This window comes from Carettochelys insculpta, chromosome 22, assembly GCF_033958435.1.
Source record: "Carettochelys insculpta isolate YL-2023 chromosome 22, ASM3395843v1, whole genome shotgun sequence".
Taxonomy (NCBI): Eukaryota; Metazoa; Chordata; order Testudines; family Carettochelyidae; genus Carettochelys; species Carettochelys insculpta.
In genome coordinates, this window is record NC_134158.1 from 11,149,508 (window position 1) to 11,164,968 (window position 15,461).

At 64.8% G+C, this 15,461-nt stretch overlaps 2 protein-coding genes across 3 annotated transcripts; one reads left to right on the forward strand and one right to left on the reverse strand.

The window, feature by feature from the left end:
• Window positions 1–451: 451 nt before the first annotated feature.
• On the reverse strand, window positions 452–4,627 carry LOC142025129 (HLA class II histocompatibility antigen, DR alpha chain-like). Of its 2 annotated transcripts, none has more exons than XM_075017660.1 (5): window positions 4,207–4,627; window positions 2,861–3,121; window positions 1,645–1,926; window positions 1,291–1,441; window positions 452–624 (listed from the first exon to the last, which is right to left on the reverse strand). In XM_075017660.1, exons 1-5 carry the CDS (start codon window positions 4,610–4,612, stop codon window positions 621–623), a joined length of 1,104 nt encoding a protein of 367 aa, XP_074873761.1. In that variant the 5' UTR covers window positions 4,613–4,627; the 3' UTR covers window positions 452–620. The 2 variants fall into 2 exon arrangements, with proteins under 2 accessions (XP_074873761.1, XP_074873762.1); XM_075017661.1 differs by having other exon boundaries at window positions 1,245–1,441.
• Window positions 4,628–5,040: 413 nt separating this feature from the next.
• LOC142025147 (DLA class II histocompatibility antigen, DR-1 beta chain-like) lies at window positions 5,041–11,075 on the forward strand. Its single transcript, XM_075017694.1, has 6 exons — window positions 5,041–5,186; window positions 6,560–6,829; window positions 7,280–7,567; window positions 10,117–10,227; window positions 10,360–10,383; window positions 10,717–11,075. The coding sequence occupies exons 1-6, from the start codon at window positions 5,081–5,083 to the stop codon at window positions 10,728–10,730; spliced, it is 813 nt and encodes a 270-aa protein (XP_074873795.1). The 5' UTR covers window positions 5,041–5,080; the 3' UTR covers window positions 10,731–11,075.
• Window positions 11,076–15,461: the final 4,386 nt, after the last annotated feature.

Here is a 15,461-nt window from a genome sequence, read left to right on the forward strand (position 1 = left end):
CTAGGTTATAGCCCTAGGGTCATCCTTAGCCGCTGGGAGCCGGTCTGCTTGTCTCACACATCCAGCCTGAGTCTCACCTGCACTCCCGCCCCCCCCACTCCATCACACATGGGATGAGCTCACAGGACTTCCTGAACCATCCCTGAGCCACAGCCCAGCCTGAGACTAGTCTGATGTCACACAAGGGGAAACTGAGGCACGAGACGGTGATATATTCAAGGCCAAGCAGCAAGCCAGTGACAGAAGTGGGATTAGAATCCAGACTCTTGGCTCCCAACCCTCAGGCGTAATCCACCAGACCCCACTTCCCTTCCAGAGCTGTGATAGGACCTAAAAGTCCTGGATCCTTCCCCCTTCCTTATATCAACTTCCCTTAACTCCCTGGACTGGCTGCTGTGGGCACGGTGCAGACACGACAGGTTTTTAACCAGCGACTGAAAACGCAGAGATGTCACCAAAAACCCCACTTTATTGCTGTTACAAAGCTGCAGGGTGAGCTCCGGGCTGCAGAGCTGGTGTGATGGGAGTGGAGTGGGGTACAAGGGGCAGAGCTGGGGGCAGTGCGAGTGCATCATGTGATGGCACCTGGAAAGGATTCGAAGCCCCGGCTCCTTCTGTGTTTACCTGAAAAGCAGAGAGAGGCTGTTACCAGGAGCCCTGGGCCCAATGTGAGGCTGGCAGGCATCAGGGCTGCCCTAGCTTTTAAAGGCCGGGCCGGGCCCAGCGCGCTCTGCTCTGCAGGGTCAGGCCTGAGCTATTGCTGACCGGGGGTGGGGCTGGCCCCTGGGGCTGGCAGCACCTGGGCGGATGTGGTCGGTGGGTTTCATGACCTCTCACCAGCACATGCGAGGAGGAGCCAGGCCGTGGCACTGGGGGCACGGCAGGGCCTGTGGGAATGGCCGGCGTGATGTCTGGCTGGCCAGTGGTGACAGCGGGGCTCTGTGTGACAGGCGTGGTGGGGGACCCCCTCTAGGGCTGTCAGTTGCCCTGGTTTGGCTCCCCCAGCTATACCCCGAGAAACCTCCCATATTGCAGTGGCTGTGTGCGGCACAGTGCCCAAGGGTGTCTGAGCGGGTTCTGGATGGACCCAGAAACTGGCTGGCTGGGGGACACAGCATGGGAGGCTCCCCAGTAGGAGGGGGGTGATTTGAAGGGACATAAAGGGTGTGTGGGGATTTCCACAGGGGTGCTGATTGAGGGCATGGCTGTGGCTGGTTGGGAGGGGCACAGCAGGTGTGGGCTACCCAGGGGTGTTGGGGGCAGCTGCCCCCCCCGGCAGCGTCTGCTCACAGGGGGCCCCGCGGGTTGCGAGCGGCGTTCATCTTCATGCCCTTGATGATGAGGACGGTGCCTGCGATGATGCCGATGATGCCCACGGCCAGGCCCAGGGCGCACACCAGGGTCTCTGCGGTCTCGGGGACGGGGCTGGGCCCCTGGGCCTCTGGAGTGAGGGGGAGAGAGGGATGGGGTGTGGGGTGAGGGGCTGTTCCCACCTTCCCTCCCCAGCCGGGAGAGAACCCAGGTGTCCTGGTCCCAGCCCCTCCCCCCAAGCCATTAGCCCCCACTTCCCTCCCCAGCCAGGAGAGAACCCAGGTGTCCTGGTCCCAGCCCTGCACCCAGCGGGGGCCCCGGCCCCGGCCTTACCCCAGAGCTTGGTGAAGGGCTCGGGCAGCCCCTCGTGCTGCACCCGGCAGTGGTAGAAGTCGCCCTGGCTGGGGAGGAAGGGCAGGTAGGAGAACTTGCGGAAGGTATCACCCGGGCGGGGGTAGAAGTCGGTCTCGTAGACGCCCTCGGTCACCTCCTGCCCGTTCCTCAGCCACATCATGGTGAGCACAGGAGGGAAAAACTTGTCTGCGAAGCAGATGAGGACGTTGGGCTCCCCCAGCTCCACGGGGTCTTGGGGGAACACGGTCACCTCCGGGGGCACTGGGGAGAGAGGAGTCAGTGGGGCCCATTGCCTGCCCTGAGCCAGCCTGGCCCTGCCCTGGGTTGGGTGGGAGCCAGTGCCCCCTACAATGTACAGGCCTCTGTCCCATTCCCCAACCCCTGAGCCAGTCAGTCCCTGGTGCTCACATTACAGGGCAGGGTTTCCCATAAGAACGGCCATACTGGGTCAGACCAAAGGTCCATCCAGCCCAGTATCCTGTCTGCCGACAGTAGCCAATGCCTGGTGTCCCAGAGGAGGTGAACTGAAGACAACGATCAAGTGATTTGTCTCCTGCCATCCATTTCCCGCCTTCGACAAAAGGCACCATCCCTTACCCCTTGCTAATAGCCATCTAGGGACCTGACCTCCAAATATTTATCGAGCTCTTTTTAAAAACTCTGTTAGAGTCCTGGCAAGGAGTTCCACAGGTTGACTGTGCGCTGTGTGAAGAAAAATTTTCTTTTATTAGTTTTGAACCTGCTACCCATTAATTTCATTTGGTGTCCCCTAGTTCTTATATTATGGGAATAAGTAAATAACTTTTCTATGTTCACTTTCTCCACACCATTCATGATTTTATATACCTCTATCATATCACCCCTCAATCGCCTCTTTTCCAGACTGAAAAGTCCCAGTCTCTCTAGCCTCTCCCCGTATGGGACCCTTTCCAAGCCCCTAATCATCTTAGTCGCCCTTTTCTGAACATTTTCTAACACCAATATATCTTTTCTGAGGTGAGGAGACCACCCTCCCCCCAGGGCCGAGGGCATCACCAGGGCCAGCTGAGATCCCTGCCCTGATGGCTCCGAGAGCACAAGGGTAGGACAGAGGAGCTACTGTTTTTAGGGTGCATCAGGTACTGGGGAGGTACCTGAGGCAGGGCAGGGGAGGGCCCAGGAAAGGCAGAGAAGTCCCCCCCATCATGTGGTGTACCGTTCCGTGCCCGCGAGTGGTTGGACCGCTTGATCAGAGTCTCCAGGTTGTGCTTCACCACAGCGGTGTTGGCCAGGGCGCCCTGCGCCTCGAAGCTGGCGAACTTGCCGAAGTCGGGCAGGCGCCAGACGGTCTCCTTCTGCTCCAGGTCCACGTGGAAGATCTCGTCCTGGTCAAACTCAAACATGTACTGCCCGGATCCCTCCTGCTGGGGCTGGTCCGTGTGCTGGTAGAAATTCACCTGGGAGAGCATGTGGTCCACTGTGGGGAGACGGGGCTCAGGACCAGCTGCACCGACCACACCCCCAGGGACGGGGCTCTGAGCACCTCTCCTGAGGCCCATCTTCCCGTGCAAGGGAAAGCAGCAGCAGGAAGTGCAGGGAACCCTGCGTCAGGCGAGTGGCTTGGGGTCAGCTCTGTCTGGAGGGGACAGCTCCCTGCTGTGCCCCCCGATCATTTGTCCTCACAGGTCCCCCAGGCAGGGAGCGTCCAGGCTTAGGCAAGGGGACAGGGCCCTGGTGCGGAGCAGCATGCATGTGGGCGGAGCACATGGACGTTTCATTGCCTGTCTGTGCATGGGGCTGGCTCCATTTTCCAGTGTCGCCCTGACCTGGCTCCCCGGGTTATGTCACCCCCTGCTGCCAACACTCACCCCCCGGGGCCAGGCACAGGGGTCCCTGGAACGCCCCAGCCACAGACCTTTGAGCTGCTCTGGGGGAGGGGTCAGACACTCCCCAGGAGGGGGAGGGTCTGCTGGGATGTCTCAGGGCCCAAGGGAGTTGGGCACCCACATCCTGGGGAGCCAGTTGCTGATCCCCCGCTCAGCCAGCCGGATCCCACAGAACAAGGGCAAAGGAGGGACCAGAGGCTGCGTCAGCCTATAAGGTGCCACAGGACTTCTCACGGTTTCTGCGGAGACAGACTGACACAGCCGCCCGCTGACACCTGTACTCTAGCAGAGTCCCAGAGTCCAGAGGCTCTGGAGCTGCTCTTTGGGGAACGCTCCCCCAGTCCCCCCATGCTGGGCGTCCCCTTCGGGATACCAGGCCCCAAGTCCCTGTGGGGAAGGGGGGCTCGCACCCACCCACAGCAACAGGCCCCCGCCATCCTCCCCTCCCACGCCCAGCTGTGGGGTGAGATCCCCCTGGAGCCCCCACGTGCAGATCAGTTCCCTGACCCATACCTGCCCACCCTGTCCTCTCTACGCTACGGGGTGAGCCCCATCTCCCTTCAGCCCCCACGTCCCCGCCCTGGGAGGGGGAGCCTGGCACTCTCAGGGTTAAGCCACCCATTGCTTGTTGTCCCCCCACCCCAGGCGTCCCCGGGTGTCCCCGCCCCGCCCGTACCTGTGACCGCCGCGGCGCCCGGCAGGGCCAGCAGGGCGAGCAGGGCCAGCTGGGCCATGGGGACGCCCCGTCCTGCGCCCATCTCTGCCCGGCACTGGGCTGGACGCGGGCCGGCGGCGCTACGGGCTGGGGGCACCTGGCACACCCCGGGTGGGTGGGGGCGGGGCCGGCGGGGCGGCGCCCAATGGCAGAAATCCCTGCGCCGTGACCAGGCTGTTACCGGGCAGAGCTGCAGCGCCGAGCACCGCGCCGAGGAGATGGAGACGCTGCAGGCAACGGTCCCTCTCCTCTCCCAGCCACGTGCGGAGTAAACTCTACTGCGCACCGAGGTGCGGGCGGATGTGGACCACCAGTAGGAAACCCCCTGGCCGGGGTGCTGTGCTGATGAGCCGGGCAGCGCTGGCATCTCCTCTGAGCGGCCGGCCAAGGTCCTGGCCCCGGCTGCTATTTTCACAGCGTCACCACCTCACTGGCTAAACGTAGCCAGGCAAACCAGAACCCCACCCCCATGCGCCCCACCGGCCTCCAGCTGGGAGCAGAGTGTTGAGGTGCCAGGCCCAGGGCTCTTGCAGGGGGTCTTGTTCTGGGGGGGCTGGTCCCCGGCTGGCCCCGGCCCATGGCTGGGTGAGTCCTGCAGCCCGAACCCGGGCCCTGCTCCGCCCCACCAGGGACAAGTGTGGAACCCAGCCCGGCTGGGGCCGGCTCTGCCCGGCGACTGATGACGCTGCACACACGCGGTGCTGATTGTCCGCTGGGCGGGAGGTGCCCAATCCCGGGCCATGGGCAGTGCTGGGGCGGGTGCTCGGCGCTGGGCAGAGAGGGGCTCGGGCTGGGGGTCCCCACGACTTCCCAGATCTCTCCCTGCAGAGCAGCGATGGGGCAGGGTCGGATCCTGGGGGCCGGAAGCCGCTGGGCCGGGGCTCTGCTAGTCACACTGGTGGTGCTGAGACCCGACCTGGCTCATTGCATGGAACCCCCAGGTGAGCAGAGACCCAGCGCTCTGGGGAACCCCGTCCCAGGCAGGCGCTGCGTGTGGGGGGAGGTCAGACCCGGGGAGCCCCGTCCCAGGCAGGCGCTGGGTGTTTGGGGGTGGGGGTCAGACCCCGGGAGCCCTGTCCCATGCAGGCGCTGGGTGTGGGGGGTCAGACCCCGTGGAGCCCGTCCCAGGCACGGACTGGGTGGGGAGTCAGACTCCAGGGAGCCCCGTTCCAGGCAGGCGCTGGGGATGGTGTCGGTGGTGTGGGGGTGCAGAGGGAGGAGTGTGGGACGGGGGAGGTGCAGTAGAGGGGTATGGGATGAGGGAGGTCCGATGGGAGAGGGATGGGATGGGGGAGGTGCAGCCGGAGGGGGATGGAACGGGGGTGCAGCGGAGGGGGATGGGACAGGACGGGGGGTGCAGCGGAGGGGGATGGGACGGGACAGGACGGGGGGTGCAGCGGGGGGGATGGGATGGGACGTGGGGGTGCAGCGGGGGGGGATGGGATGGGATGGGACGGGACGGGACGTGCAGCGGAGGGGGATGGGACGGGACGGGGGTGCAGCGGAGGGGGATGGGACGGGACGGAGGGTGGAGCGGGGGGGGATGGGATGGGACGTGGGGGTGCAGCGGAGGGGGATGGGACGGCGGGGTGCAGCGGAGGGGGATGGGACGGGACGGCGGGGTGCAGCGGGAGGGGTATGGGATGGGACGTGGGGGTGCAGTGGAGGGGGATGGGACAGGACGGGGGGTGGATCGGGGGGGATGGGATGGGACGGGGGGTGCAGTGGAGGGGGATGGGACGGGACGTGGAGCAGGGGGGGATGGGATGGGACGGGGGGTGCAGTGGAGGGGGATGGGACGGGACGGGACGTGGAGCGGGGGGGATGGGACGGGACGGGGGGGTGCAGCGGGAGGGGGATGGGACGGGACGGGGGGTGGAGCAGGGGGGATGGGACGGGACGGGGGGGTGCAGCGGGAGGGGGATGGGACGGGACGGGGGGTGGAGCAGGGGGGATGGGACGGGACGTGGGGGTGCAGCGGAGGGGGAAGGGACGGGACGGGGGGTGCAGCGGGAGGGGGATGGGACGGGACGGGGGGTGCAGCGGGAGGGGGATGGGACGGCGGGGTGCAGTGGAGGGGGATGGGACGGGACGTGGGGGTGCAGCGGGAGGGGGATGGGACGGGACGGGGGGTGCAGCGGGAGGGGGATGGGACGGCGGGGTGCAGTGGAGGGGGATGGGACGGGACGTGGGGGTGCAGCGGAGGGGGATGGGACGGGACGGGGGGGTGCAGTGGGGGGGATGGGACGGGACGGGGGGTGCAGCGGGGTGCTGAGCGGGTGCCTGGGGTGTCTCATGGGGTCCCGCCGCCCAGGGCGATACGTGTACCAGGGGAACTCGGAGTGCCTCTACACCAACGGGACGCAGCAGGTGCGGTACCTGCAGCGCTACCTCTACAACGGGCAGCAGTACGTGCACTTCGACAGCGAGGTGGGGCTGTTCGTGGCGGACACGGAGCTGGGGCGGCCCGCCGCCGAGTACTGGAACAGCCAGAAGGACGTGCTGGCGGACAAGCGGGGCGCGGTGGACCGGTTCTGCCGGCACAACTACGGGGTGGCGGCGCCTTTCACTGTGGAGCGCAGAGGTGAGCGGGGTCGCTCTGCCCCTCCCCCATTGGCGGCGCCCCCCGGGCCAGAGCCGGGGCTGGGGCGCGCGGCTGCCGGGGGCGGGGCGGGGGGGTCGGTCTCTGGCTGGGGCCGGTGTCGCCCCCGGCCGGGCAGAGCGGAGCCCCCGCCCGGCTCAGCCCGTGAGCACTGACCGACCCCCCCGGCCCCGGGGCAGGCGGCGGCTCCCCCCCCCCCCCTCGTGGGGACGGGGCAGAACTTCCCCCTCCCGCGCCGGGGGTCCCTGGCTGGGGGAGCAGCCCCCGGACTCAGCCCCCACCCGTGCCCGGGCCGTGGGTCGGACCGTCCTCGGGGAGCAGAGCGCTGCCTGGGCCCGGCCTGCCCCGGCCAATGGGGAGAGACCCCCCCTCGCGGGGGGGCGGGGCGGGGGGGCACCTGCTCTTCCTGACCGCCCCTCCCCGCCCCCCCAGTCCCGCCCAGGGTGAAGGTTTTCCCCGCGGCCGCGGGGTCCCGGCCGCAGCCCGAGCCCCGCCTGCTGGTCTGCTCGGTGACGGGCTTCTACCCCGGGGCCGTGGAGGTGACGTGGCTGAAGAACGGGCAGGAGCAGAGGGCCGGGGTGGTGTCCACGGAGCTGCTCCGCAACGGGGACTGGACCTTCCAGCTGCAGGTGATGCTGGAGACGAGCCCCCGGCGCGGGGACCTCTACACCTGCCGGGTGCAGCACGTCAGCCTGAGCAGCCCCCTCGCCGTGCAGTGGGGTGAGCGCCGCGGGGTGTCCCTGGGGGATGGGCCTGGGGCACCGCCCCGCTGCGCCCTGGGGGGATGGGCCTGGGGCACCACCCCGCTGCACCTGGGGGGGATGGGCCTGGGGCACCGCCCCGCTGCACCTGGGGGGATGGGCCTGGGCACAGCCCCGCTGCACCCTGGGGGGATGGGCCTGGGGCACCGCCCCGCTGCACCCTGGGGGGATGGGCCTGGGGCACCGCCCCGCTGCACCCTGGGGGGATGGGCCTGGGGCACCGCCCCGCTGCACCTGGGGGGATGGTCCCAGGGCACCGCCCCGCTGCACCTGGGGGGGATGGGCCCGGGCACCGCCCCACTGAACCTGGGGGGGATGGGCCCGGGCACCGCCCCGCTGCACCTGGGGGGGATGGGCCTGGGGCACCGCCCCGCTGCGCCTGGGGGATGGGCCGGGGGCCCCCCTGCACCCTGGGGCAGCACAGGGAGGTGGTACCCACCCATCCCCCTCCACCAGCACTGGGCCCTGGGTGAGGAGCCTGTGCCAATGTTTCTGTAGCTGCCCCCCCGCCCCACCCCGGCTCTGAGCCCAGCGCTCCCCAGCCTTAGACACCGGCAATCACAGGGCTGCCCACCCCCACTGCAATGCAGCCACCTCTGGGGTGGGGCGTGGCTTCCGTTTAACACCCCCACAGCCACACCCCTGCAGTTTGGGACAGGAAGTGAAGAGACCGTCTCCAGGGACACCCCCCAAGCCCATTCCCTCAGGGACTCAGCCCCCATCCTGGCCCCCCCCATGCAGGTTTGCTCTCATGCTTGTGGGCAGAGGGGAAGGCTCTGGCCCTAGAGGGGATGTTCCCTTGGGGTCTCCCAGCCGGCCCTGGGAGAAGCAGCTGGCAAACACCCCAGGACCCAGCAGGACATAGCCCGTGGGCCCTTCAGGTTCTGTGCCACTCCCAGAGCAGCCCCTCCAGCCGGCCCCCCAAGCCCAGCCAGCGTCTCCCAGTGCACATGGGATCGGCAGAGTTCAGCTGTCACGAGTGTGGGGTCCCCAGGCCCTGGCCCCCACCCTCAGGCAGAAGAGACTCACTCAGAAGGGAGAATGGGGGGTTATGGGGTGTCAGGGACACAGCGCAGAACAGACTGGTCAGCACAGCCCAGTGTGGGGAGAGGAGCCCAGAGGGGTCCCCAAGTGAGTCCCTGGTCCCCTTCTGCCCTCCCCAGCCTGCCCCACCCCCAGCCCAGCTCCACTTCCTCCAGCCAGGCCCCTCCTTCCGCCTCTGTCCTGTCCCCGGGGAAGGAAGGGGTCACCTGGCTGCCTGGGTTATAATGACCCTGGAGCCCTATTGTCTACATGTCAGAAGTCATCCCCCTGAAGCTGCCATTATCACTGTGCACTGATGCTGTGCCTAGGGAAACTGAGGCACACCCCTTTGGGCACCAGGAAACACATGCAACGAACCAAGGGAACAAAACCCTCACATCACACCCGTGTGTGCAAAGCCAGGCTCTCGGGGCGCGAGCGGGTACCCAGCTTTGGGGGGCTGTGGACGTAGCTGGTGGGGCCTGGACCCAGCACACGGCTCCAAAGCAGGGAGGCCCCAGAGAGCCTCTGTGGGTGTCAGAGCTGCTAATGGGGTACGCTGGGAAACGGCTGGAGCCCCCAGCCCCAGTCAGACACGCAGCACGACACCTTTCAGCCCAGGCTCCCGGGGCGCAGTGCGGTGATTGTCTGTGATGGGTGTAACCCCACCGCTGGCAGCCCCATCTCTGGCACAGCCCCCCCGCAGCCCGTACCCCAGTGCCTGGAGCCCCTGGAATCCCACGCTGCCCACGCCAGCTGCACTGCCGGAGAGTCAGTGTTACAAACTGCCAGTGGTGCTCACAGCATCTGTCTGTCCTCCCCCTGCCTTCCTCTGCTAAACCACCCCGCCCTGCTCCCTTCCCCCAGCCTCGGGCTGCCACCCAGCAGGGAGAGCAGCCTCCGCTGCAGGGCCTGGGCACATCTCAGTCACGGGCCAGGAGCCCTGACACGAGGCAGAGTCCCAGAGGAGCTCCTGTGTGTCCTGCCTGCCTGGCGCTGGTCCCTGGCGCAGACGGACCCGGTGTCCCCCGGCCCTGCCCCGCCCGGCGCTGGTCCCTGGCACTGTCAGACCTGGAGGCCCCTGGCCCTGCCCCGCCCGGCGCTGGTCCCTGGTGCAGACGGACCCGGTGTCCCCCGGCCCTGCCCCGCCCGGTGCTGGTCCCTGGCACTGTCAGACCTGGAGGCCCCTGGCCCTGCCCCGCCCGGCGCTGGTCCCTGGCGCAGACGGACCCGGTGTCCCCCGGCCCTGCCCCGCCCGGCGCTGGTCCCTGGCACTGTCAGACCTGGAGGCCCCTGGCCCTGCCCCGCCCGGCGCTGGTCCCTGGCACTGTCAGACCCGGTGTCCCCCGGCCCTGCCCCGCCCGGTGCTGGTTCCTGGCACTGTCAGACCCGGAGGCCCCTGGCCCTGCCCCGCCCGGCGCTGGTCCCTGGAGCAGTGGGACCCGGAGGCCCCGGCTCTGACCCGTCCCTGTCCCTGTCCCCCAGAGGCGCAGTCTGACGCCGCCCGGAGCAAGATGCTGACGGGGGTCGGGGGCTTCGTGCTGGGGCTGATCTTCCTGGTGCCGGGACTCGTCATCTACCTGAAGAATAAGAAAGGTGAGTGGGTGGCTGGGGGTGGGTCCAGGTGTCGGGGGGGTGCGGGGGGGCTCCAGGTGTCGGGGGGGTGCGGGGGGGCTCAGGGGAAGCTGGGCCTGGCTGCAGGGCTCTGACTGTCTCTTTGCTTTTCAGGGCACCCCGTTCCCCAACCCACAGGTAAAGTCACCCCCTCCCCTGTTACACCCCCCTCCCCCACACTGACCCCAGGCTGACCGGGGCGCCCATGGGTGGCTGCTCCTGCCCCTCACCCCATGGCCTCGCCTGGCTCAGCCCCTGGGCAGTGGGGCGCTGGCACCGCAGGAGGGTTGTGGCTCCCTCGGTCCCCATTCCGGCCTGGCCCCGAGCTGCTCATGGCGCAGAGGGTCCCAGCTCTGTCCGAGCGCGTCCCAGGCCTGCGGCTGCCGGGCAGAGTGACTGGGGAGCCCTGGGCCTGGCACAGACAATCCCCCACCTGTCCCGGCCAGGGGCTGATCTCTCCTCTCCCTGCAGGGATCCTGAGCTAGACCCGGCGTCGGACCCCGGCCGGCCACAGGAGCGTGTGGGGGTCTCAGCCAGCGCCGCGCCCGGCCTGGGGACGCAGAACTGGGGCTGGGCCCCTCTCCTGCCAGCGGCTGCTCCCTGCGCTGTGCCCGGTTCCCGTCCGCGCTGCCCCCGCCTGGGGACCCAGCCCAGCCCCTCGGTCCCAGCAGGGCCTGGGGCAACCCCCTGCGTTACCCCCGCTCAGCCCCACGTCCCATCTCGCTTGTCCTTGGGGGCCTTTGGGGGGACACGGCCCTACAGCCTGGGGGAGGTCAGATCACAGCCCGTTGCTGGTATAACTGCTGCACCCTAATAAACCGTCCAGCCCCCGCCGGCTCCGTGCTCACTGCTCCCCGGGCCGGGCCGGGCTCTGGGAGTGGGGGAGGGGATGCACAGACCAGCAGCAGTGGGGGAGGGGATTCCCCCTACAGACACCGAGGCCCTTTAGCAGCTGGAGATGGTGCCAGGTGTGGGGCAGGGGACATCACTGGCCGTAGGGAAGAGGCAGGAGCTCTGGGGGTGGCTCTGAAATTAGGGTGACACTGGGGGGAGGTTACAGGTTTGTTCCCAGGCTGGCTGAGCTCCTTCCCCAGGTGTGAGGTGTGCAGGAAGGGGGAGGGGAAGCCCATTGGAGGGAGGCCCCCCAAGTCCCCTTCCAGGGTACAGGCAGCTGCAGCTGGAGAGGGGTTCCTGTCCCAGCCTGGCTGGAGCCACCCGCCTGGCACACCCAGCCCCAGAGCTCTGCAGAGCGGTAGCAGAGCCAGGGGGTAGCTGGGGGGCGCAGTTCTTATCTAGCATTTCAGCCCCCCAGGGGTCACTGTCCCTTGGCCCAGAGACTCCCTCCCCTCCAGGGCCAAGTCCCACCTCCCGCAGAGAGTCCCACGCCTGGTGGGGGGGTGATGTCCCACCCGCCTGGGAGAGAGCTGGGCAAAGGTCCCCAGGTGGGGGGCAGTGCCTGGGGAGCAGAGCTGGTGGCTGGGAGGAACTGGGGTCCTCACCTGGCGTCTGAGGAGGAGAGAGCTGGAGCTTGGCCCAGGGGCCCCCTGCAGCCTAGCTGACCTCTGCCCGTCTCTCACCCTGTCTGCTCTGGCATCCCTCCTGCCTGCCTGTGCCAACCACGCCATGGGCATGTCCCTGCCATTGCCAGGCCAGGGGCTCCGAACCCTCAGGGTCCACCTCCCAGGGGTGCACTGGCCAGCGCTCCGGGGGGCTGCAGACCCAGACGTCCAGCTAGGGAGTGTAGATACAGCGGGTGCAGACTGCAGGCAGACTGAGACCCCAGGGGGTGTGTGATGGGGTTCTGGGGACCCCAAGCTCTGCACCCCGTCCGCAGGCAGGAGAGTCTCTCACTCAGCAGGAGAACAGCGGGTTTATTAGCCGACAGGACACAGCATCGTACAGAGGAGTCAGTGCAGCAGGCAGAGACAGCCAGTCCCATCCATGTTGGGGAGAGGAGGCCCCGAGGGGCCCCCAGAGCTGGGGCCTGGCCCCCTCCTTTGTCTCTCTCTCCCTCAGCCCAGACTCACTGCTCCCAACTCCCAGTTCCAATTCAAACCCCTCAGGCTCCACCTCCCCCTCTGTCTGCAGTACAAAGGTGTTACCTGGTCGTCAGGGTTACCCTCAGCAGGAGCCCCACACCCTCTGTGAGCCACACACACACACACACAGGTATCCCCCACTCCATTACATCTCTCCCCCCTTCCAGACCAAACTGAGCAGGGTCACTCAGCCAGTGACCTGGGGAAGTTTGGGGCCCTCCCCTCGTGATTGGGCATCGGCTGCACCCTCAGTGCTCCCCTTGATGTGCACCACCTCCATGTCGTAATCCTGCTGGGGGAGGCTCCAACTCAGGAGCTTGGTACTGGCCCTTTTCATGTGATGCAGCCGGGCAAGTCCCTTTCGTTCCCTCAGGTTGGTCGGTCTCCCTGCTTCTGTCTCTGGTCCATCAGCCACGCTCTCAAGTTGGGCAGGCAGAGCCCATACAGATGCTGCAGCACCAACAGATCAAATAGTTCTTCTCTGGTCTGGGTCCTGCCCCATCTGACCACCAGCCCATACAGCTGCTCCGGCCAATGTTTGGAATTCAGTTACAGTCCAGTAAAGGAAGGTACAAATGCTTCCACCCTTGGCATTTAGCCAGACCACCAAAATGGTTGTGTGCCTCAGTTTCCCCTTCCATGCCACACAATAGGTTTGGAATGTTCCTCCTCATGTGAGAGGTTGCAAGACTAGTTACAGGGAACAATGGTGACATTTCAGAGTTACAGACTCCTTCAACATACAACTTATAACATACAACTCATGCTTCTACATTAATGTCATCATGTTAAATGGCTTTTTCCAAACATTCAGTGCATGGTACAATTCTACAGCTTTTGGTAGCAGCACCCCTTGGCTACAGCAGTCAGCGTGAGTAACAGAACAAACCCATTGCAACTGCACATTTACATTGCTCTTTGGTACACCACAACCTTTGTGCAACATCCTTGAGAATCTGGTATTTTGGGGATAAATGGCTGAGGCCTTTTTTAGCACCATTAAGTTCTAATCTTCTCCCTTGCCCCCTGGGGTGGAAATTTGATCTCTCTGGCTGTGCCCTCCCTTCTAATAAGAGCTGGGCCATTGATGATCTCAGGGAGACGGCCCCCTCCCAGCCAGCCTGGAAATTTGCAAACCAAACTGCTTTTTGAGAGTTGTTTTGTGAGTCCCAGACGCAGAATCCACATGAAGGAATCCCTGTTTATCCCTTACTGGCCCACCAGGCCCAAAGCTCCTTTGTCCTTCCACCTCCAACTACTGCCTCCCCATGGATTCAGAAGTCGAATCCAGTATGAGAATATAAGTGTTTCCACCATCTGGAGATGGGGAATTGCTGGTCCTGTCCTGCATTCTACAGAGACTGAGTGTGCAGCCGTTTTACTTGGTTCTCACAGGGCTGCTCACATTTCCTGATAGTTTTTACTTTACTTGCATTAACTTCCAATTCCTGAGAAACTTTTACCCTGCCTGCTTTGGACCCTTCCAGAGCACAGCCAGTGGTTTTACACTTAGGCAGATCCTGGCAATCAGGATCTGAAACAAACTTCTCCCCAGGCAAAGGGCTGCTCTGGTGCTTACAGGCAAGCACCTTTCCTGTTCACTCTCCTTCACCTCACTCCCATTTTCTGCAGTCCCCACAGACGGGTTAGGAAAAGTTTCAGGGAAATTCTTTTCCTCAAGAGCTCCCCCAAACAATAACTCACCCCTGTCTGGCTCCACAGGGGCACGGCTCCCTTGAGCCACAACCAGCTCCTGGGTTTCACCTAAACCCAGGATCACTTCTGGCCCATCAGGCAGATTCCCACATAATCCCCCTTCAGGCAGACAGCCAGTACCACCGGACAGAAGATTAGGGTCCCTTTCCTCCCTTCTGCTACCAGATCCTTTATCTTCATCACTCAGCATAACTCCATTGCCCGTCTGTTCTTGTGTCCTGGCGAGAGGATGACTCTGGTAGGACAGAGCCCTCTCACCCCCTCCCAGTAACACCTCAGCATCAGGCAAAGAACAAGTACCAGAATTGTCTGGTCTCTGGGATTCCCTGATGATACTAACTGGATCAGACCGAGTTAAAGCATCATCCCCCCTGAGAGACACAGAGGTAGGCCCACTTCCCATCTGGGCTTCAGCTGCCCTCAGATCCAGCTCTGGGATCTTGGCTCCATCTCGAGCCCCCACAGGCTCAGGCAAAGGATTCACTTCCCCAGAAGCAGAAGCACTTTTCTTGCACCAAGGACCAGTGTCCTTAGCAGGGATACCACTGCCCATCCCAGAGCCATTCCCTCTGCTCCAGCCCCCATGGCTGGATTCAGAGACACACCTGGAATGCTCTTTTCTGGTGGTTCCTTCTCCAGACACCCCAGGCTGGGGAATCCTCCTCAGACAATGGGCTAGTTTCCTCATTGGCACCTTTTCCAAATGCAGGCTCTGCTCTCTCCCCAGGCTGCTGCTGCTGTTCAACACAGACAGACAATGGGGGACACTCTCTCCTTTCTCCCAGCCTCCCGGCTGGTCTCCACACACACAAGGTGGAGCAGCTTCTCTCACAGACAACTTGCCATTCCCAGTGGATCAGCTGCTTTCCTGCACAGACACACAGGCACCTTCCTCGGCCCAGGCCTGGAAAACTCTTCGCAGGTCTGTCTTGGCCACTAGCAGATGATGGGTTGGAATCGCTCCTTCCCTCCTTGAGCTGTGGCAGCCCACTCGCTTCAGAGATTCAGGCAGTCCAGGGTTTCCTGCCCCGATCCGGGCTCACCTCTGCAGGATTTTCCTTAACCCTCAGCTCTGCCACTGCACATCCATGCTGCCTTGTCCAGCTTCTTTAATCTAGATTCAGTTTCCAGGTGCTGCCACTTCACAGCGGAGTTGCTCAGCGTGGTTGCAGGCTCTCAGGCTGATGTCCTCTGCACCCCACGATTCCTGGAAGAATCCCTTCAGTGTGCCAGGCTCCTTGCGGGTCACAAGCTCCCCGGGGTTAGGCCGTAGGCCCCTCTGCCCTCTGGGACCGACTCCAACAGACTCCCAGCGGAACCCCTTCTTCAGTGTGACACCCGCTCTCAGGGACCATGAGCACCCTGTCTTGGGAAGGACTCATTCAGCGTCAGCCTCCTCAGGGGTCACTTGTTCCTGGGGGTTGGGCCCTCGGCCCCTCCACCTTCTGGGACCGACTCCAA